This window comes from Salvia miltiorrhiza, chromosome 1 (assembly GCF_028751815.1).
Source record: "Salvia miltiorrhiza cultivar Shanhuang (shh) chromosome 1, IMPLAD_Smil_shh, whole genome shotgun sequence".
NCBI classification, from domain to species: Eukaryota; Viridiplantae; Streptophyta; class Magnoliopsida; order Lamiales; family Lamiaceae; genus Salvia; species Salvia miltiorrhiza.
Window position 1 is genome coordinate 55,472,096 of NC_080387.1, and position 19,076 is coordinate 55,491,171.

The following is a 19,076-nucleotide window of genomic DNA, read 5'->3' on the forward strand; positions in this document are numbered from 1 at the left end:
ACTTATTAAATATACTAAATTTTTACGCATTACACACAAATTTCAATGACAATAAAATAATATGCTGATGTAGCATGTAAGTTGCGGAGTTACTAATTTTAAACTTGTTTAAAGATCAAATATTTTAAGTATTCAATCATATCCTAATTCTATACCGACCGATTTTGTCCTAGTGGAACCCTACGCTAGCCTGTTATAAACTAGAGAGAAGCGATATAATAGATTAGAGAATACAAATGTCGTTATTATGAAGTTCACAACACACCCATATTTATAGGTGTTAAACCAAGTGTGAACGTCCGGTGTGAACGTTCACACACGTCCGGTGTGAACGTTCACACACGTCCGGTGTGAACGGAGGACAGTCAACTCCGGTGGCTTGAAGATGTCAAGTGTTATTCTCCCTCTAGTTTTCTTGGTCAACACACATAAGATATATCTAGAAGATATATTTACAACACTTCCCCTTGATTGACCAATCCCTAAAAAATGTTGTCTCATTAAAACCTTGCTAGGAAAACCCAATGGGACAAAACCTAGTCGAAGGAAAAAGAGTACAACTGCTTCCCCTGAACTTGAGATCATTGAATATCTTTGGTACACGAGATCGGCATACGTCGACTCAAAGATATTCAATGATCTCAAGTTCAGGGGAAGCAGTTGTACTCTTTTATGCAAAGCATATATGTTACCATGATTCCGTTTTCTGGTTATTTCCAAGCCAATTTATTGATATAAACATATTAAACAGTATAATATTCTAATACTTCAAAGTTTCTTTCGTCTGGATTTAGATGATTACTAAAATTATACTGATTGAAATTCAGATGAAAAGAAAATTAGTCGTACCTTATTGGAAAGACACAATTCTTTCCTAGGGCATACCTCCAATCCTTTTACGATCGAAGAAAGATGAGAGGACTAGAACTATGGTGCTGATAACGTGTTATAAACTAGAGAGAAGCGAGATAATAGATTAGAGAATACAAATGTCGTTATTATGAAGTTCACAACACACCCATATTTATAGGTGTTAAACCAAGTGTGAACGTCCGGTGTGAACGTTCACACACGTCCGGTGTGAACGGAGGACAGTCAACTCCGGTGGCTTGAAGATGTCAAGTGTTATTCTCCCTCTAGGTTTCTTGGTCAACACACATAAGATATATCTAGAAGATATATTTACAACATAGCCAAATTTCTATACTGATATCAAAATATAACAGATTTTTTCCGTCTTCAGGTTTTTCCGTCATCAGGTTTCAACGAATCTGTATAAATAATCCACCTACAGTATATATAGAGATTCAGGTGCACCCAAAAGTATATACGCAAATCAGTTGAAAATAATAAAGATCTGAATTTTCGTTTCCATTCACACATCCACAATTTATGGAAAACCAAACAAATAGAGCTTCCTCTCCCCTCTCTTCATTCAACTTGCCTCTAACCTCGAATATTCTGAAATTATATATGTGGTCTAACAAATGAATAGCGTCTTGCTGAAACAGTATAAATGGGATTACACTATAGACTACACAAACTAAGATGGTGGGAACCCGATCCCGACATCGAGCTCGAAGAGACTCACCGGAGCTCCGATGGCTATGGCTTTGTTCCACCCATCTCGGGATCCTTAGCAGGACCTGAGTCTATTCTCTCCAGCAATCTGAATTCCTCTTCTGTCAAGCTATTCTTGGCGTGGGGTATCGTCTTCGCGTGCGCCTGCTTTTCGAGCTCCATTGCCCAACTATAAACTATCATACCAACAACGGCTACAATCATGCCCATGATGTTCTTGAAAGTCAGTTGGGAATCAAACAAGATCCATCCCAAAATAAGGACGCACACTGTTTTCATGTGACCCAACACTTGAAAGGAAACAGCTGAAAAACGGCCTATGCACAGGTACTGGCTCACGTTGCAGAACACAGCCAGAGAACATGACAGAAGTATAAACATCTGCAAGTATGTGCAATCTCATGTTGGTTAGACAGAACATTGTTCGTGCAGGTTAAAGACTAGTACTAGTACATGGATCGTAATTGAGGAAGTGGGTGCTTACAATGACTCCAGCACCAAAATTGTAGTCGAAAATCAAATTTCCTGAAAGATAGTAGTCAATTACAGGACCCAGCACAAGAAGAGAGCCAGCTTGAATTGGAGTTGTTTTGCTCAACAATTCGAAGGATCCAATAGAGTACTTCTTCTGCAGAGAACCTATTGACTGCACCAACAGTAATATATGCAATCAGTACCACCCCCAAGCATAAATTTAGGCATCAAACAATGAATTTCTTATATAGTATAACTTTCTAAAAGAAAAGATCAATAGGTTCAATAGCCAGGTAGAAACAGAGAGCCAAGGATTTGAATGATAGTGGTACACAACATCCTGGGAGAAAATATAGTTCTATGATACAGAAGTGATCAAGAAGACATATTCGGGTAATGCCTAAGCTAACTAAAGGTGACATACAATGAAGGAAAAACTAGAATAACAACCAATAGCATGAAGTGGAAATGAAATTAAAACTTGTATGTTTTCCAAATTGGGACGCCTCACGTCAGCAGAGCTGGCTAGCTACTGTGACTCCAAAATTTGATATTTTGACGAATTAAATAAGGTGCTATCCAGTAAAACCTATAACTCAGGAAAGAAACCATAACTTATTATCTAGTCCGCTGTATAAATATAGAAGCACCAAGAACAAGTAAAGCAAAAGGTTTTTACTTCACTCCCATTGACCATAACTAGAACTGACAAACTCCAAGACGTCACAAGAGGGAAAAGGGAATGGAGAGAAGTTTACTCACAATTTGTTGTAACGATGTTGAAACAACTGCAACACAAGCACACAGAAATCCTTTGGCATTCACCTTTACGTCAGTCACAGTGCAAACACCCACACCTATAACCACAATCACCACAGACAGTTTAACTTCTTTCGAATACTGCTTACTGTGAAGGATCCATTCCATTATACAGACCACCGGAATCATGCTCAGTTTTGAAATCTACACCAAAAAGAGAATTAAAACACAATTAGTTGAACCCAGTATAAGATAAATTTATAGAGATGTAATGTTGAACAGACAGGATAGTTTAACAGATTTACTAAATAAAATACAATAAAAAAGTGAAATCTTTGTAATGTAAGGCACAATATGTAACAAGTTTGCAACAAAAATGATATGTCACTTTGATAATTGTCTCGTAAACAATGAATTTGAGTGTTTTCCTCCATGTTTGGCAGGTCCTCAGCATCATCAAGGATCCACTCATAATTCTTTCAATACAATGGTTTAATTTTTACTTTTTAGTCAACCAGATATTAAACAAGAAAAATTTGAAGCACAAGTTCATAAGTATATATGCTCCCTCCAGTTATATGATGCACAGATTTGAAAAGGACGGGGAGCAAAACTATACATCTCAAAATAAAATATTTTGGTTCAGAAGTGTTACAACTGGATGCCAATTCAAGCACTGGCATGAAGTCATGCCGACCTCCAATTAGTATGAGATATTTGGGCAAATGACATCTTAAAACATTACCATACTCTAAGCAAGCATAGACACATATTTGGAATATTATAGAATCATACTTGGTAAAATCCAACTGAGTTCAGCATGAGGCTCAAATTCATCCCCGTGATAGACATATTAGCTACAATTGAGAACCAAAGAAGTTCCCAAAAGGGCACGTGCTTTGATGTAGACAATCCCGTAGCATTTGATATCATGCCAACAATTGCAGTAACGGCAAAGTGGAAACCAGTCAATGTTGTGGCTGCAATGAGTAAAAGATGAAGTAAATATAAATGAATTGAAGGCATTGTGTTTTTTCTTCTTCTGGATATTAGTTAAAATGTGACATTTATGAAGAGAATTAACGGCAATACTCATTTAATCTGAAGGTGGAATAGCACAAAAGTAGAACTTTAACAGGTTATCTGGTTTGTTCACTTCCGGAACAAGTATTTAATCCCCAGGAAAAGTACATGTATTAAGTTCCATGCAGAGAAAAGGAGAAAAGATGAAACACATGAGTTACTCCAAAATTACATACTATAACATCAGAAGTGATGATAAATACAACATGGGAAATTAATCCCTGATGGCTGATTCAAAATCAATTGATAATTGAAAGTGTGAGTGATCGCGCACACACGCATTTATGAACATGTACGGCTTTGTAATAAACGCTGCATAAAGAGCAAACGGGCTTCAGAAAAAGGTATTCTCCATTGAAGCCACACGTTGATTACAACCGGAATAGCATAGTAGTCAATAAACTAATCACAAGAGTAGCAAACATGGAATGAATTAAATTCCAACCAATTACCTCAAACACAAAGCAAAAAATCCAAAACTCATGCTGGAGGAAGGGTAAAACGAGAGAGGGAAAAGGATGAAAGCATTAGAAGGCTGAGATGTAACGCAGCCCCTGAAAAGATCTTGCGTAATTTAGAATGAAATGAACTAACCGAATTTAAAAGCATATCCATTGGATGACATGAGCTGCTTGTTCGCCATAATGATTCCAACGGAGCTGATAACGTTCATAGCCCACGCACCCACATCCGACACTGCTGATGATGATTTCTTCTCTCCCTCCATCTCTGATTTCTCTTTCTCACTCACCAGTTATACCTCAATTAAAATTTCAACTACCAATAACTTCTCGCCGATTACGACAGCTATGAGTCTATGACAGAACACAATACTCTACAGATCCGCCTCTCGCAACGAAAAAGCGGGAAAGCGGAAACAATGGCGCCGTATAAAGATCTCACATTGAATGTGCTGAACTGCACTGCGCAGATCAACAAAACCGACTCCTTCACCAACGAAATCAGCCGGTGGCGAATAACACCGGCAAATTCCGCCGATCGGGAAATTCGGGAACTGAATCGTGCTGTTTTACTGCGCCAATTCTCTTCTCCTACGCGGATTGTAATGAATTCAATGAGATATAGAGAAATACATAGAGTAGATCTGAGAGAGATAGAGAGAGAATGGAGCAAAAATAGAAATTCAGATTTATCGGAGACGATAATTCACGCTTCTTACCACCCTTTCTCCGCCCGAATTTGGCTTTACTTAAACAACGCGTATCGCTTCCAAGTTCCAAATAAGTTAATAACGGCTCATTTCTTACTTTTACATTATATTATAATATTATATTAATAATTTATTCAGATTTTTCTTTTCTTTTTGAAAGAATCATTATTCACATTGATTGCTATGGTCTAATCAAATCGTCATCCCTTTATTTGAAAACTCGTTCGATAGCTTTCATTATTGACTAATTAAATGTGTTTATTTAATTAAAACAATAGTGTTTGGATACAATATGCTAATCTTAACTTAAATTCTACATTTTGAATTGTACACGTCCACGGTGAATAAGTGGAGTGGACCATTTCCTTTTCTACTTTCTTTTTATAATTCTTCTTCCGGCTATAATACGTAGAATCGGAAAGGTCAAAATATTAGAGCATCCGTATTGGGACCTCCTTTATAGCCTACTTGATAGTGTTTGTGTTATTGAGTAGGTAGTGCTGCATTGAGGTTCCTTGATAGCCTACTTGATAATATTAGTTTTAATTTTATATTTTTCATTTAAATTTTATTGCATATTTAAATACTGGATTAAACATAAAATTTAAAATTACTTAAAACATAAAAAAAAATACATAAAAATTTAAAAACACAAAAAAAAAACATAAAAATTTAAAAAACCTAAAACATCATTAAAATCACATAATTAAAAGCCTAGGATAGACCACGACGCCTGAGCACGTCGGCGACCATGGACGCGTGCAATGCACGTTGTGCGTCCGTCATGTGCGTCGTATCCGTGTTCAGGAGCTGCATATCGAGCTCCCTCTCCCGGATATCGTTCCTCCGCTGGTACTGGGCGGTGAATGCCCTCATCTGCGCGACGTTTCTATCCAACCTCTCCACAATTTCTGGTGGAGGATCCGAGCTTGTATGCGACGCTGCTGCCTTCCCTTTCCCTTTCGCCGCCGCCTTCGCCGCCTTGTTGCCAATGGGCCGGGCAGAAGAGATCTCCTCGCCCGACGCCGAGGTGGTGAAGCCGCCCTCCTCCGTAGTCTTTGTCCTCTTGGAGGCATGCACGTCTCCAAGGAGGTACATCGACTTGAACTTGGGATTGTTCCGGAGAACTCTCCACGCGTTCCAGAAATTGAAGGAGGCCCTGTGTGGGCTTCGAGCCTTGAAGATGGTTTGGGCCTTTTCACGAATCATATCATCCGAATGACCGGACGGCCAATTGTTGCGCGTCTCCACCCAAACAGCTTCCCAGAGACGCACATCCGCGCTCACCCGGGACCAGTGGCCTTGAAGTTGCTTGATCTTAAGGTCGACGCCGAGGATGGGGTTCACACGTTCGCGGATCCGGCCCCAATATGCCTCTCCCTTCTGATCCGTCCCACGGATCGAGTCGTTGGTCTCCTCCGCCCAAATTTGGACGATGAGATCCGTATGCTCGGGAGCATACGTATGACGGTACCTAGCGGCCTTGTCGTGCTTGATTTTGGTGGCCATTTCCTTCCTCCGGCCGCCTTTCTTTGGTGGGGAGACACTCTGCTGAGCACTGATCGGTTCCTCCTCGGGCGGGCTCTCCTCCAAGTTGATTCCTCCCATATCAGGATGATAATCGGAGGAGAGATCGGGGCACCAATTTGGATCGTAGAAAGGGTTGTGTGGATCCATGACGGAGAAAATTGTAGGAGAAGAAGAGGTGTGAAGAGAAGAAGAAAGAAGGAGAAGAGGTGTGAAGAGAAGAAGGAAGAAGGTGGGGTGTTTTAAAGAAGAGAAGAAGGAGAAAAAAAAAATAATGAAAACGGTCGGTCAAAGGTGCGGAAACCGAGGAGCTGCAGTCAAAATTCGAATTTTCGAATTTTTCCTTTTTTTTTTTAAATTGGGCGCGTGCATTGCACGCGCCATCTCCTCCGCCCATTCGAGGATACTCGATAACTCGAGGAGTCCTCGAGGAGCTCCACGCCGCATCGCCCTCCTCGACGCCCTCCCTCTCCTCGAGGAGCTCCTCGAGTACCCGCGATGCGGGTGCTCTTAGGAATAGCTAATTTTAGGTACTACATCGGCCTAAGAGCACTCCCAGCAGATCACCTAAATGCACCACTAACTCCAAATTTAGGCTAAAATAATTGAAAATAAGATAAAAAAAAATGCACCCAGCAGATCCCCTAAATTGGATGGGGCCCACAAAAAATTTTACACCGACCTAAATTCAATCTTAAATTTACACCCACCCTAAATTTATTTTAAACTTATAATTAGTAGGGCCCACACATAATTATTGTTTTTATGTAAAAAATAGGAGATCTGGTGTCTGCATTTATAAAATCGAGATCTTAAAATTAAATAGGAAAGCTTTAGGAAGGAATATAGGAGCATAATTTTGAGATTTCTGCTGAGAGTGCTCTAATGCTTAGTGGTAAAGTGATTTTAAGCCAAAGATTATATATTCGAATCCTAAAAGTGCATGTAAAAGAAAAAATGGTTATTCTGTATCAGTTGCAAAATACGTGGGAAAAAAATGAAGATGAAATACTACATGTTGCAAAGTGTATAAATTAGTGCATAAGATTATAATTCAATTTTTTAATGGTTTATTTTTTTGGAACCGAATCTTGGACACGTAATTTTGGTTTTTTAATTAATTTAATTACTTTTATACATATAATTTATTTAAATATTACTTCATTCGTCCTATTAAGTATGACTCCTTAATTTTGGACATAATTATTAAGAAGAAAAATAATTAAAAGAATATGAGTGATAGATAATGGTGAAACCCACAATTTTTTTGTGAGATATAGTAAAAAAAAAAAAAATTAAAATGAGCCACTCGTAATAGAACAGACTAAAAAAAAGAACGTCAAGATTAATGTGAGGTGTATTATTTTCTTAAGCAATTCACATCGCAATGAAAGGTCATGAATACTGATTATTTAAATCTTCTTTACTTATGATTATGAATTCTGAATTTTCTCTATCCAACCGAAATGATATCTCCAAAATGTGAATGCTTCAACTTCAATAGTAACATAAATACTAGTAACATTTAATTATTCGACAATATATTTTCAGTTCGGATCGATGTAAATGCAACACTACGATTCTTCAAAATACTACTCAACTATATGAATTTGAATTACTAGAGTTACTATACTTTATATGAGTGCTGTTTATTGAGATAGTCAACCTCCATATGAATGTCACACATAAATCCAGAAGTTGCTTAAAGTTTAAGGATAAATGAGGCTAGATTATTACAATTGATGAAATGATAGTAATTATTGTTGCACGCACATCTTATTTATTTGATAATGCGGTGAATGTTGCCAGTCTCCTCTTAAGATTTTATTTTGCAATTACGGTTGTAGGATGGCTATAGAAGAATAATTTTGTGTCTAAATTCATTTGTAAATTGTGGGTGACTAGAGGGGAATAATTGTGTATATGAATTCATCTATAAATTGGGATCAATTATGCTCAAGAAGAGTGTGCAACAAAAGTGCAAGTAAACCAAAAGAACAAGAGAGAAGTGAGAAAAATCCATATAGTTTTTCATTCATCCTAAAATAATAGTTAAATCCTTTTGTGTTTCAAAGTCTTGATTTACTAGTCACTATATATACTTATATGGCTGCAATTTTTTTTTATATAATCCACCTCAACGTGAAAAGTCCCATAAACGATCAGAAGTTGATAAAAGCTTGTAGAGAAATAAATCAATAATGCTACACTTATTGCAATTGAGAAATTATGAAGAAATAGGCAACCATTGTTGTTGTAAGGAATTGTGCAACCAATTTGCAGGTTTTATGAAGTGTTTGAAGCAGAGTGGTTCTTGTATACATGTAAAGATGTAGAAAATTGTGGTTTAATTTGTGGGTGCAGTTTCGTGGGATTATGTATATGCATGTGTTTGTGGTAAGTAATAAATGTAGAGATTTGTTTTGTTGGCATCTATCTTTCTCATTACAACTGGAAGATGATTTTCTGTGTGTCGGTAGTCTACAGTAAGAGATGGCCACGTTACTCGCCGCACCCCACACCGACAAAATGCCACTCTGTTTTATTCTCATATTCTTTTATTTTTGTGGACAATTTCCTATTTTCTTTCTTGATAAATAAAAGAACATGTACAGAACGGCTTTCTTGGGAATACAAATGTCGCATTTTGAGCATGTGATATAAGCCTAGTGGTCGTGGCAATTCATGTTTTGCTAGACTCCTCCAGTTCCATCACGTTCGAAACAAAGCTAAATTGATTCAATTTAATCTTTGCTAATTTCACTATTATTTCTCAATATGTAATAATTTGAAATTCAAACTATCTAGTTTTGAAATAATACACCCGTTATTGCGACCTAAAATAAAATAAACAAATATCATCCATATAATATAAAATAAGTGCATTTGATTCATAAAGTTCGATTTTTTGTGTGTGGATCCAACTAAGATTTTTTTAAGTCTCTTCCTCAATTTATTTTTCCTTCACAAATCGAACCTTGGAAAATTTTGTTAGTTTTCAAAGTTTGCGCTTTTCATACACTTATTAAGAATTCAAATTAATTAAAAAAATAAATAATTTAGATTTTAAATTATAATCTACTCTTAATCAAATAAAGTTGATATTGGTTCAGTTTGTTTGTGGAATCTGGCAGCATTCCACCCACAAGCGTTCACCAACTCCACAAGATTGCGCGAAATTCATCCTTTACGTCGCAATCGCCTTCATAATATATACTACACCACGACTTGAAAAGAGATTGAGGCTATATCCGTCATTTCCGCTACCTATGGTTGGTTGGTGGTGGTCGAACTTCTGCGGTTGTTCAACTCTATAGGTAGACCCCTCACGATATTGACAATTTTGCCCCTTACCAAGCACACTTCTCTATCCCACCAACCTTCACAATCCCCTTAAATGCGAACTCTCTCAGAGTGAGATATCACGCATTGCGCACTGCGCAGATCTGATCCAATTTTCAACTTTTTCGGAGAATCTTTTCAGCTGTGTGCAGCTCGCATTGGATCCTCCCTCTGTATTTCCATCGAATTGTAGTAGTGCATAATTTGAATTGGATTTGATTCGGATTGGGTAATTTTTGTTAGCTTAATTTGTTCGAGGTAGTAAGATGAAGGTGATAGAGAAGATCCACGAGGCGGCGTCGGCGAATGACAACCGAGTGCTGTTCTCGTTCGAGTTCTTCCCGCCGAAGACGGAGGACGGCGTCGAGAACCTGTTCGACAAGATGGAGCGGATGGTGGCGCACAACCCCGCATTCTGCGACATCACGTGGGGCGCCGGCGGATCCACGGCCGATCTAACGCTGGAGATCGCCAACCGGATGCAGAACATGGTGTGCGTCGAGAGCATGATGCACCTTACCTGCACCAACATGCCCGTCGAGAAGATCGACCACGCTCTCACGACGATCAAGTCGAACGGGATTCAGAATGTGCTCGCCCTCCGCGGCGACCCCCCTCACGGCCAGGACAAGTTCGTCCAGGTCGAGGGAGGTTTTGCGTGCGCGCTTGATCTCGTAAGTTTGATTAGATTGATTCAGTGTTTGTCGCATTTGAGCTGATATCTAAAGCGATTCATGTGCGGCTGCTGCTGAATTGCTGATTTGGTGCGCGTTTGGCTTGATTTTGCAGGTCAAGCATATCCGTGCCCAGTATAAGGACTACTTTGGGATTACTGTTGCCGGTTATCCAGGTTCTAATTCTTTGTTTAGATTTGGATAGATTGACATGCTTATATGTGGATATGTATGTGCGAATGTTAATTTGTATATGTTTGTATACCCTGTTATTGGCTGTGGTGAGACTATGTGAGTTAGTTCTATACATTGTGCATGCGTATGATGCTTTTAGCATGTTTGTGAATACAGGATATTGTTCTGCAAATTAAGTTTCCTGCGAATGTGCTCGAATTTGTGACCATCATTGTGGGGTTTATTCTTATGCACACCTTTCTTAATTATTCAGAGGGGCATCCTGACATTATTCAGGATGGAGTGGCACCAGAAGAGGCATATCAGAGTGACCTTGCTTATCTCAAGAGAAAGGTTACTGCTTCCTTGGCGTTAACCTTGTGTTGTAATTTGCCTAATATATTTGATTGAACTCATATGTACGAGTTCTCTTAGGATTTACACCTCTTTGGTGCTGCTCCCTTTTCAGGTTGATGCTGGAGCTGATCTCATTGTAACTCAACTCTTCTACGACACTGACATCTTCCTTAAATTCGTGAATGATTGCCGTCAAATCGGAATAACCTGTCCAATTGTACCTGGCATTATGCCCATTAACAATTACAAGGGCTTCATTCGCATGACTGGTTTCTGCAAAACTAAGGTATGAGTCGAACTGCTCTCATATGTAAGACATTTTTCGTGATGCTGCATCCTTTCACTTGATGACTTAACCGTCAGATATGGTCTATAGCAACTCCCTCATATTGTGGTAGTCTGGTATGCATATTGTAGTTTAAGAATTTGATACATGTATTTTTAACAAACAGCACTAGTGGGTGTGATGTCTCATTTGCTTCTGCTCATGCCATTTGAAGATCAACTCATTTATCTTTACTTGTATGATATATAATGTCCTACATCAGATCCCGTCTGAGATTATGGAGGCCTTGGAGCCTATCAAGGACAATGAAGAGGCTGTTAGGGCCTATGGTATTCACCTAGGAACAGAAATGTGCAAGAAGATTCTGGCTAGTGGGATCCGAACTCTACATCTCTATACCTTAAACATGGAGAAATCTGCTTTGGCAATATTGGCGGTTAGTATTCATAATATATTAATTTTTGTGTAGCTTCAGCAGCCCTAATATCTATGTGAACATCTATATAAACCTGTGGCTTATCTAAACTCCAATGCAGAATCTTGGACTAATTGAGGAGTCCAAAATTTCAAGGTCCTTACCATGGAGACGTCCAACAAATATTCTTAGGGTAAAAGAAGGTGTACGCCCAATTTTCTGGTAATATAAGTTTTTTTCAGGTTCATAAGCTTGCATCTTCTTGCCTAAATTCCAGTAAATATTACCTTGATTATTTGTTGTTATGTCAGGGCTAATCGTCCTAAAAGCTATATATCCCGAACTATTGGTTGGGACCAATACCCACATGGTCGATGGGGGGATTCTCAGAATGCATCATATGGAGCACTCACTGATTATCAGGCATGCATTTCCATTAACTAGTAATTTACTGGCTGTGTTACATTGCTGTCATTGTTATTGCTCAAAGACTATTATTCTGAATAGTAGGCAATTAGTTCCCAGCCAAACTGCTAAAGATTTAACCAAGGAATTGTTGAACTAGAACCTTCTGTCAAACTTCGAAATATAAGGACTGAAGCCAATTGTTGGCCAGAAATCTTAAAAGCTGTAATCAAGATACCTGTTTCTGTTGTATATACATCGTGTAGTTTGACATATATACATATTTTTGTAACTGCAATAAGTATTTGACTGGAGAATGATTAGGTTGGCAATAACATAATTTTCGACTTAGTAATGTGTGACTAGCAAAATTGACTAATATATGTGATAAAACTACTAATTCTCATTCCTCAATTAGGAGATGCATTTTAGAGAACAGTTCTTTTTCTTAAACTTGCCGTTCAAAATGTTCCCTATACGCTATGTGTAATTTTCAAGGATAAAAAAGCCACATTATCACATATTGCACTTAACTTTCTCGTTTTTCTTTAAACCTTGATGATGTTAGTTCATGCATTTTTGCAAATATTACTTCTGACTTTGACAGAGGCATCATTCATGTAGCTTCTATTTGTTCTTATATGTTTTCTTATTATTACTAATAAACCCTGAAAAGAAAAATTTATGATGGAACCTTGCAACTTTCTGGCAGTTCATGCGACCACGTGCCCGTGACAAGAAGCTTCAAGAAGAATGGGCTGTCCCTTTGAAAAGCGTTGAAGATATTTATGAGGTACTATAATTTTACAGCTTTAATAAATTGAAAATTCTGAAAAATATGAATTGAGTCCTTACAAGGTTTTAATGTTTCAGAAATTTATGTCCTTCTGCCTTGGGAAACTTAGAAGCAGTCCATGGTCTGAACTAGATGGGCTTCAGCCAGAGACCAAAATCATTAATGAGCATCTTGGCAGTATTAACCTGAAAGGTTTTCTCACTATTAACAGCCAACCTGCTGTTAATGGAGCCAAGTCTGACTCTCCAACTGTTGGTAAGAGAGTATTTTCTATATAATTGTAAACCTGTACCTATACAGTGTTTTTGGTTGTGCGTCCTAGAAGGGGGTCATCCACTTTTGCTAACAGAAACCACACATTTAAAGGTAGTCGTGGTCAGGGTTATTTGCAACTTGCGAGAGAGGATAGCTTCAAATCAAATTTCCAAATATAGAATATGGCTGTCAGATTAGGACTTATAAGAAGCTCTCTATCCTTGTCTTTTGATATTCTTTGTTTCTAGGGAAAAAAATACAAGTGCGGCATTCATAGAGTTACAAGATACAGATAAAGAAAACGGAATGCCACCTTTTTCATAAAAATGAGAGATGATTCATTGCTTTGTTTGTGACTTCGAGTTTCTTCCACAAAACATGTATTTATTTCCTTGCACTTAAATCTGGTATTACAGGATGGGGAGGGCCAGGCGGGTACGTCTACCAGAAGGCATACGTAGAATTTTTCTGTTCCCCGGAGAGGTTGACTGCTCTCGTTGGTCAATGCAAACAGTTCCCCAGTCTTACCTACTTGGCTGTGAATAAAGAAGGAAACTGGAAGTCTAATGTCAGCAACACTGATGTGAACGCGGTCACATGGGGCGTCTTCCCTGCAAAGGAGATAATTCAGCCTACTGTTGTCGATCCTGCAAGCTTCATGGTGTGGAAGGATGAAGCATTCGAAATCTGGTCAAGGGGATGGGCTAATCTTTACTCAGAGGCAGACCCATCCAGAAAAGTAATTGAGGAGGTACGATGTTTCACATTGTCATTGTTGCAATTTTAATGAAAAGTTAAAAGAGTTTTTGTAACCCATTACATGTTTTCACTGTCTGTGCGCAGGTGAAGAGCAGCTATTACTTGGTTAGTTTGGTCGACAACGATTACGTCCATGGCGATCTGTTCGCCGTTTTCAACAGCATTTGAAATGATTTCATGAATGTTTGCTTTTCGATTAGTAATGTGTTTTCGATGTATTGAAAACAGCAATTAATCATTCTTGGCCATGTTCAGGCTTTCTGCTATGTACTAATATTGTCTTAAAATGGGATTTTGGCTTTCCCAACTCGTGATGTAACCTTAAATTGAATTATTGGTATTATTCAAATGTCACACGTATAAGCAATGTATGTAATCTATAGTCTATACTACTTCATCAATTGTCGCTGCTTTATGGATTATCTTACATACCTCGTTTGTTGATTCATTCTGTAGTAAATATTTTACAAGATACAGTCAATCTTCTGCTGCACTGGCTGCATTTAGATCCACATTAAGATCGAGAACCTGAAAAACGAAACATCGAGCTCCTTTACTTTAAAGCATGCTAAGAATGTATTGCTTCGTAGCCTGAATTACTGAATTTTGGTTTCTTACCTTTTCAGTGATCAATGTATACATATTCAGCACATCGGAGACGGTGGACTCGAAATGAGTGGTGGCATCATAGCTCTGACATTAGGAGTTTAAGTCAGCGAGTGAGTGCACAAATGGCCACAAACACTCTAGTAAGAAGAACATCCACAACAACTTACCGATGATATGAAGCAATTGTCCAGAGAAGGCTCGTTTACTGGCTCGTATCTGTCGTATGTCTCGAAAAAAATCTCATCTACATGCCCAAGTAGATCGGTACCTGGCTTCAGTTCAGCCTCCGGGTGATCAGTTTCTGCTTCGCTTGACACAGATGCTATAAATTTCCCTCTTGGAGCGACGTTGTGGGAATAAGAGCAACAGAACACATACCTGCAGAAACCAAATCATACAAGACATCTTCAGATGCAGTATAAGTTCCAAACATTGTAAGACTTATCATCACTCATTTGAGATTCTTTTATTTACATGTCTGATTTGCGACACAACTGCTTCTGAGGTAGAATAATTTGCACCGAATGAGAATCATTCGTATCAGGAATAGGGTGGCTCATGATAGCAATGGCTCTTGCAACTTTGCCAACCTTCTTAACCTGTAGCACGCTCGTGTTATTGTTCTTCATACTAGCAAATGGATTCACAGAGAGAAGTGCTTACACAATTGGCTTTCCATACAGAAAATGAAGCCCAGAAACGCCTTCCAACGAGCTTTTAAATGTTGGAGAAGCGAATAAAGTGTTTATTGTGGTATTCAAAGAAGTCCAATTTTGAACCAGAAAGATATTACCTTGTTGGGAAGGTAGGAAGGATCGCACACAACTTTCTTGCACTTAGCTGTTTCCCCTTGTGATGTAACACCGCACACCTTGCCTTCCACGTCAAACTCCACCTGACATTGATTGAACGTGTCAAGATTCACGGCATGATATCTATTCCGACAACCTAGAATGAACCCACCTTCCTTGTTAAAATGTCCTAATTCTAAGCTGCTAAGTATTTCAATGAAAGAAACTCATCTCAATATTATGACTTATGAGACTAATCTATTAATGCATTGCAACACATCATAAGAACTGAAAACCATAGTTTTGTGGAGAATTGGGTTTGGTCAGACTTTACTTGATCTGCATCAATCGCCTAAAACTAAAAGTCATAACATGCATAAAAGTTACAACCTCCATCCCATTTGACTGCACCCAAAGTCTTAGATTAGAACTTTGAGAGTTAATTTTTCGTGAATTTTTATAGGTTTCTCCATCTTAGGAAACAACCTATACTATTTTAATCTATCTAGGCTAGTCCTGAATAGTAAACGTCCCTTTAGTACCTTGCAATCAGGTTTATTCAACATGTAAGTCCCACCATAAACAGCGCTGAGACGAGCAAATGCCTGGCAAACACATAATTGAAGTACAGCTATGAGCAACTAGGGGCGAGAGCCTTAAGAATCAGCAACTAAATAGTAAAGCAAATGAGTGAAAAAAGAAGACAGAGTGCTTAGATACAGATGTAAGTGGGTGACCTGGGGAAGCTCTGCAAGGCCATACAAAGGGTAGATATAAGACGATCCACCACCAAATCTAGCGAACGACTCGGCATAAAGCTACCTTAGAAAAGGAAGCATGTCAAAAAATGAGCACCACGAGTCTCAAACTGCATAATAATTTGAAACATAATCCCCAAACTAGCACTTATTTTGGGAAGGCAAAAAAGAATAACCTGCATCCTCTTCACAGTATCCAGCGCTGGCTCGTCCAAATAATAGTCATCCCTGTGGAGAGCTACTGCATGACCGATAAAATCCACAGTGTTCTCGTCGAGACCATACTTTCTGTTGGAAGTTAAAGATATTAGAATTGGATATGGTTGAATATGGTATAAACTAAACTAAGTGATGCATCACATATATATGTATCTAATGCAAATTTTTTGGGAGATATGGCTAAAACCAAAGAAGAGACATCTGAATTTTGAGTACTTCTGTGTGTGCGTGTTAGAGAGAGAGAGAGAGAGAGGGAGGCATACGCAAAAAGCTCCTTAGTAGTAACTCGTGTCAAATCCATTCCTTCATGTGTTTTAGGATCACTTTCATTATAATTATGTACATAACTGAAAAATGTCCTGGCACGTCGTTTCTCAAAAAAACCCATTAGGGGTGATTTTAGTGCCTCCATGTCAGTTGCAGGCACCTTGTGAATCTATAGCATTAAAACATTACCACAAAATTGAGAACTATCAAAGAACATATACAAAAATGGAACATGTAGCACAAGAAATCAAACATAGGCAAAACACAACAACAAATGAATACCTTTCCTTTGTTGTACACATAGCTACCCTCAACAGCTTTGAATGACAAATATTTAGTGACATCGGTGTGGATGAGGACTCGCACAAGAGCACCATTCGCCATTATATACTGCAACAAAGTAACTAACCGTTACCCAACCAAACATCTCTACTTTATGAAGTAAGTTAATATATAGTGAATACATAAGAACCTTTGGGATCATATCGACGTTGTAATCTCTACTAGAACCCAAATGTGCCGGAGGATTATCACCTCCTCTAAACCTCTTCCACAACTGAGTGAATAAAAGGAAATCCATCCAAATATGTAAGGTTTGTATACTGACTTCAATATTTAAGAAAAAGAGAGAAATACCTGGATAAGATTAAGAGAAGTCGATTCACCACCATAATAGTCATTGCGATCCATATGCAGAACCTATATTTAAGGGCACGGAGAGGTCAAGCTCAAATGACAACGAAATGCAACTGTAAGGTTAAACAAATATTTTGTTATAATCCATCTATGCAACTTGATTCACAATTATAAAAAATAAAAAACACCACATTTATAAATAATAACACTCATGCGACTAAAAATCTAATGACCATGCTTAGTTTACAATGCAAGAGCCTTCTTTGCACATTGTGAGGAAAATTAGTCATCATTTCATAACATCTTTCTCAAAACACTATTACGCTACTTAATTAACTTATCAAGCATGATAAGATTTACAAAATAAAAATGTTTAAGAACTTATAAATTAACTATTGAAAAGTATTTGACAAAATAAGCTCTCAAACTACTTATAACTTCAAAAAAAAAAAAAAAAAAAAGTTCATCAACCTCATCTTATTTTCTCATGATCTTATAAGCCACAATCAATTTACAACAAAAATAATCCTGCTATATATTTTGTTATTTCCAGCATATACCATATACAGTTAACATTTTGTAAACTCAATTATCCAGACACTTAAACAGTTTATAAGCTCTTGAGATATTACTCTAAAATAATTAAGCTTAGCCAAACACCCATGAGAAGAACTCAACTGGTATTCACTATCAGCATCTCAAATTAAACAAAAATCGAGAGGAGAGAGAAGATAAAGAAAGAGAAACCTTGAGGCCATCAACGGAGAGAAGACCACTGAGGATGCATTCCTTGAGACCAGTTCCTAGCACTATCACATCGTACTCTTCATCCATCTTGAAGAAACTGCGATCAAACAAAGAGGAGATGAGTTGGGTTGTTTGCCTTGATTCTTCAACTACTGTCTACTAATTTCCTGCGCATCATTTTCAAACTTGCGTGATTGCATTTTCGTTCATTTTTAATTAATTATTCTATATGTGATGCCAGGTGTCATTAAAATTAAAACTGGGGTTTTCGTAGAACAAGATTGAGAATTTTTACTAAATTAAAAGCGATGAAACCAAATTTTTATTTGAATAACGAACACTACATGAATTAATCTATATTAAAATACGAAAAGACAAAGATAAATTTAATACTTTTGCTCTTTATCAGATCAATTTATGTCCCTGCCTTTACTATCCTCTATATCCCCTTTAATAATAATGGAGCTTAAAGGGAGAAAAATATGTGATATTTTAATTATAATAAAGTTATTAGTAAAATCGAATTGAAATCTTATATAATACTATAAAATATAAGTTTAATATTTATTTTGATATAAATTATAATTTGATATCCAATAGTATATAAATTCTTATAAGATACCATTAGTAATTTTAAATCGAAAAATAATTCAAGTTGAAGATTCACATGCATTGTTCAAATCGCACAATCGCGTGAATCTTTGATTTTTATATAAACTTTTGGTTTTTACTAGGGCTGGTAAACCGGTTCTGGTTCGGTTATCGGTTAGTGTATATTTAGTAGATCGGTTAATCGATCGATTAACTGGTTTAAATTTATTAAATTAATTAAATTACATTCCTATTACATTAAATTTTCAAAAATCCCCACCACATTAGGGTTGTGTTTCATTTGAGGCTCTGAGTTTGAGCAGCAGAGATAGTTCACCTACCTTCCCACCAGCGCCTCCCTTCCTTCCCACCGGCGCCGCTGCCCCTCCCGTGCTCAGCC

General features: G+C 37.7%; 3 protein-coding genes across 4 annotated transcripts; 1 reads left to right on the forward strand and 2 right to left on the reverse strand.

The window, feature by feature from the left end:
• Nucleotides 1–1,340: 1,340 nt before the first annotated feature.
• On the reverse strand, nucleotides 1,341–5,380 carry LOC130995438 (UDP-rhamnose/UDP-galactose transporter 3-like). Its single transcript, XM_057920720.1, has 6 exons — nucleotides 5,078–5,380; nucleotides 4,492–4,949; nucleotides 3,610–3,794; nucleotides 2,818–3,018; nucleotides 2,066–2,227; nucleotides 1,341–1,962 (listed from the first exon to the last, which is right to left on the reverse strand). The coding sequence occupies exons 2-6, from the start codon at nucleotides 4,622–4,624 to the stop codon at nucleotides 1,606–1,608; spliced, it is 1,038 nt and encodes a 345-aa protein (XP_057776703.1). The 5' UTR covers nucleotides 4,625–4,949; nucleotides 5,078–5,380; the 3' UTR covers nucleotides 1,341–1,605.
• A 4,327-nt stretch (nucleotides 5,381–9,707) lies between these two features.
• Nucleotides 9,708–14,459, forward strand: LOC130995447 (probable methylenetetrahydrofolate reductase (NADH)). Its single transcript, XM_057920730.1, has 11 exons — nucleotides 9,708–10,611; nucleotides 10,727–10,787; nucleotides 11,060–11,139; nucleotides 11,255–11,428; nucleotides 11,691–11,864; nucleotides 11,965–12,065; nucleotides 12,155–12,266; nucleotides 12,961–13,041; nucleotides 13,122–13,299; nucleotides 13,716–14,050; nucleotides 14,143–14,459. The coding sequence occupies exons 1-11, from the start codon at nucleotides 10,204–10,206 to the stop codon at nucleotides 14,224–14,226; spliced, it is 1,788 nt and encodes a 595-aa protein (XP_057776713.1). The 5' UTR covers nucleotides 9,708–10,203; the 3' UTR covers nucleotides 14,227–14,459.
• On the reverse strand, nucleotides 14,370–18,456 carry LOC130995452 (guanosine nucleotide diphosphate dissociation inhibitor 2-like). Of its 2 annotated transcripts, XM_057920738.1 has the most exons (14): nucleotides 18,086–18,456; nucleotides 17,339–17,401; nucleotides 17,175–17,258; nucleotides 16,985–17,092; nucleotides 16,699–16,871; nucleotides 16,393–16,504; nucleotides 16,196–16,276; nucleotides 16,001–16,063; nucleotides 15,461–15,562; nucleotides 15,331–15,381; nucleotides 15,142–15,266; nucleotides 14,835–15,045; nucleotides 14,677–14,751; nucleotides 14,370–14,586 (listed from the first exon to the last, which is right to left on the reverse strand). In XM_057920738.1, exons 1-14 carry the CDS (start codon nucleotides 18,170–18,172, stop codon nucleotides 14,536–14,538), a joined length of 1,386 nt encoding a protein of 461 aa, XP_057776721.1. In that variant the 5' UTR covers nucleotides 18,173–18,456; the 3' UTR covers nucleotides 14,370–14,535. The 2 variants fall into 2 exon arrangements, with proteins under 2 accessions (XP_057776721.1, XP_057776729.1); XM_057920746.1 differs by lacking the exon at nucleotides 15,331–15,381.
• Between the last annotated feature and the right edge of the window lie 620 nt (nucleotides 18,457–19,076).

Bases quoted from the DNA above. Each gene is read 5' to 3' on its own strand.
- LOC130995452 (XM_057920738.1), bottom strand. From the start codon at position 18,172: ATGGATGAAGAGTACGATGTGATAGTGCTAGGAACTGGTCTCAAGGAA. The intron at 15,563-16,000 runs GTACTAAAGGGA...AATCAATGTCAG, and splicing joins TGAATAAACCTGATTGCAAG to GTGGAGTTTGACGTGGAAGG. The intron at 14,752-14,834 runs GTAAGTTGTTGT...TCCTAATGTCAG, and splicing joins ACAATTGCTTCATATCATCG to AGCTATGATGCCACCACTCA.
- LOC130995447 (XM_057920730.1), top strand. From the start codon at position 10,204: ATGAAGGTGATAGAGAAGATCCACGAGGCGGCGTCGGCGAATGACAAC. The intron at 11,140-11,254 runs GTTACTGCTTCC...CTCCCTTTTCAG, and splicing joins TTGCTTATCTCAAGAGAAAG to GTTGATGCTGGAGCTGATCT. The intron at 11,865-11,964 runs GTTAGTATTCAT...ACTCCAATGCAG, and splicing joins CTGCTTTGGCAATATTGGCG to AATCTTGGACTAATTGAGGA.
- LOC130995438 (XM_057920720.1), bottom strand. From the start codon at position 4,624: ATGGAGGGAGAGAAGAAATCATCATCAGCAGTGTCGGATGTGGGTGCG. The intron at 3,795-4,491 runs GTTAGTTCATTT...TACTCATTGCAG, and splicing joins TGGATATGCTTTTAAATTCG to CCACAACATTGACTGGTTTC. The intron at 1,963-2,065 runs GTAAGCACCCAC...ACATACTTGCAG, and splicing joins ATTTTGGTGCTGGAGTCATT to ATGTTTATACTTCTGTCATG.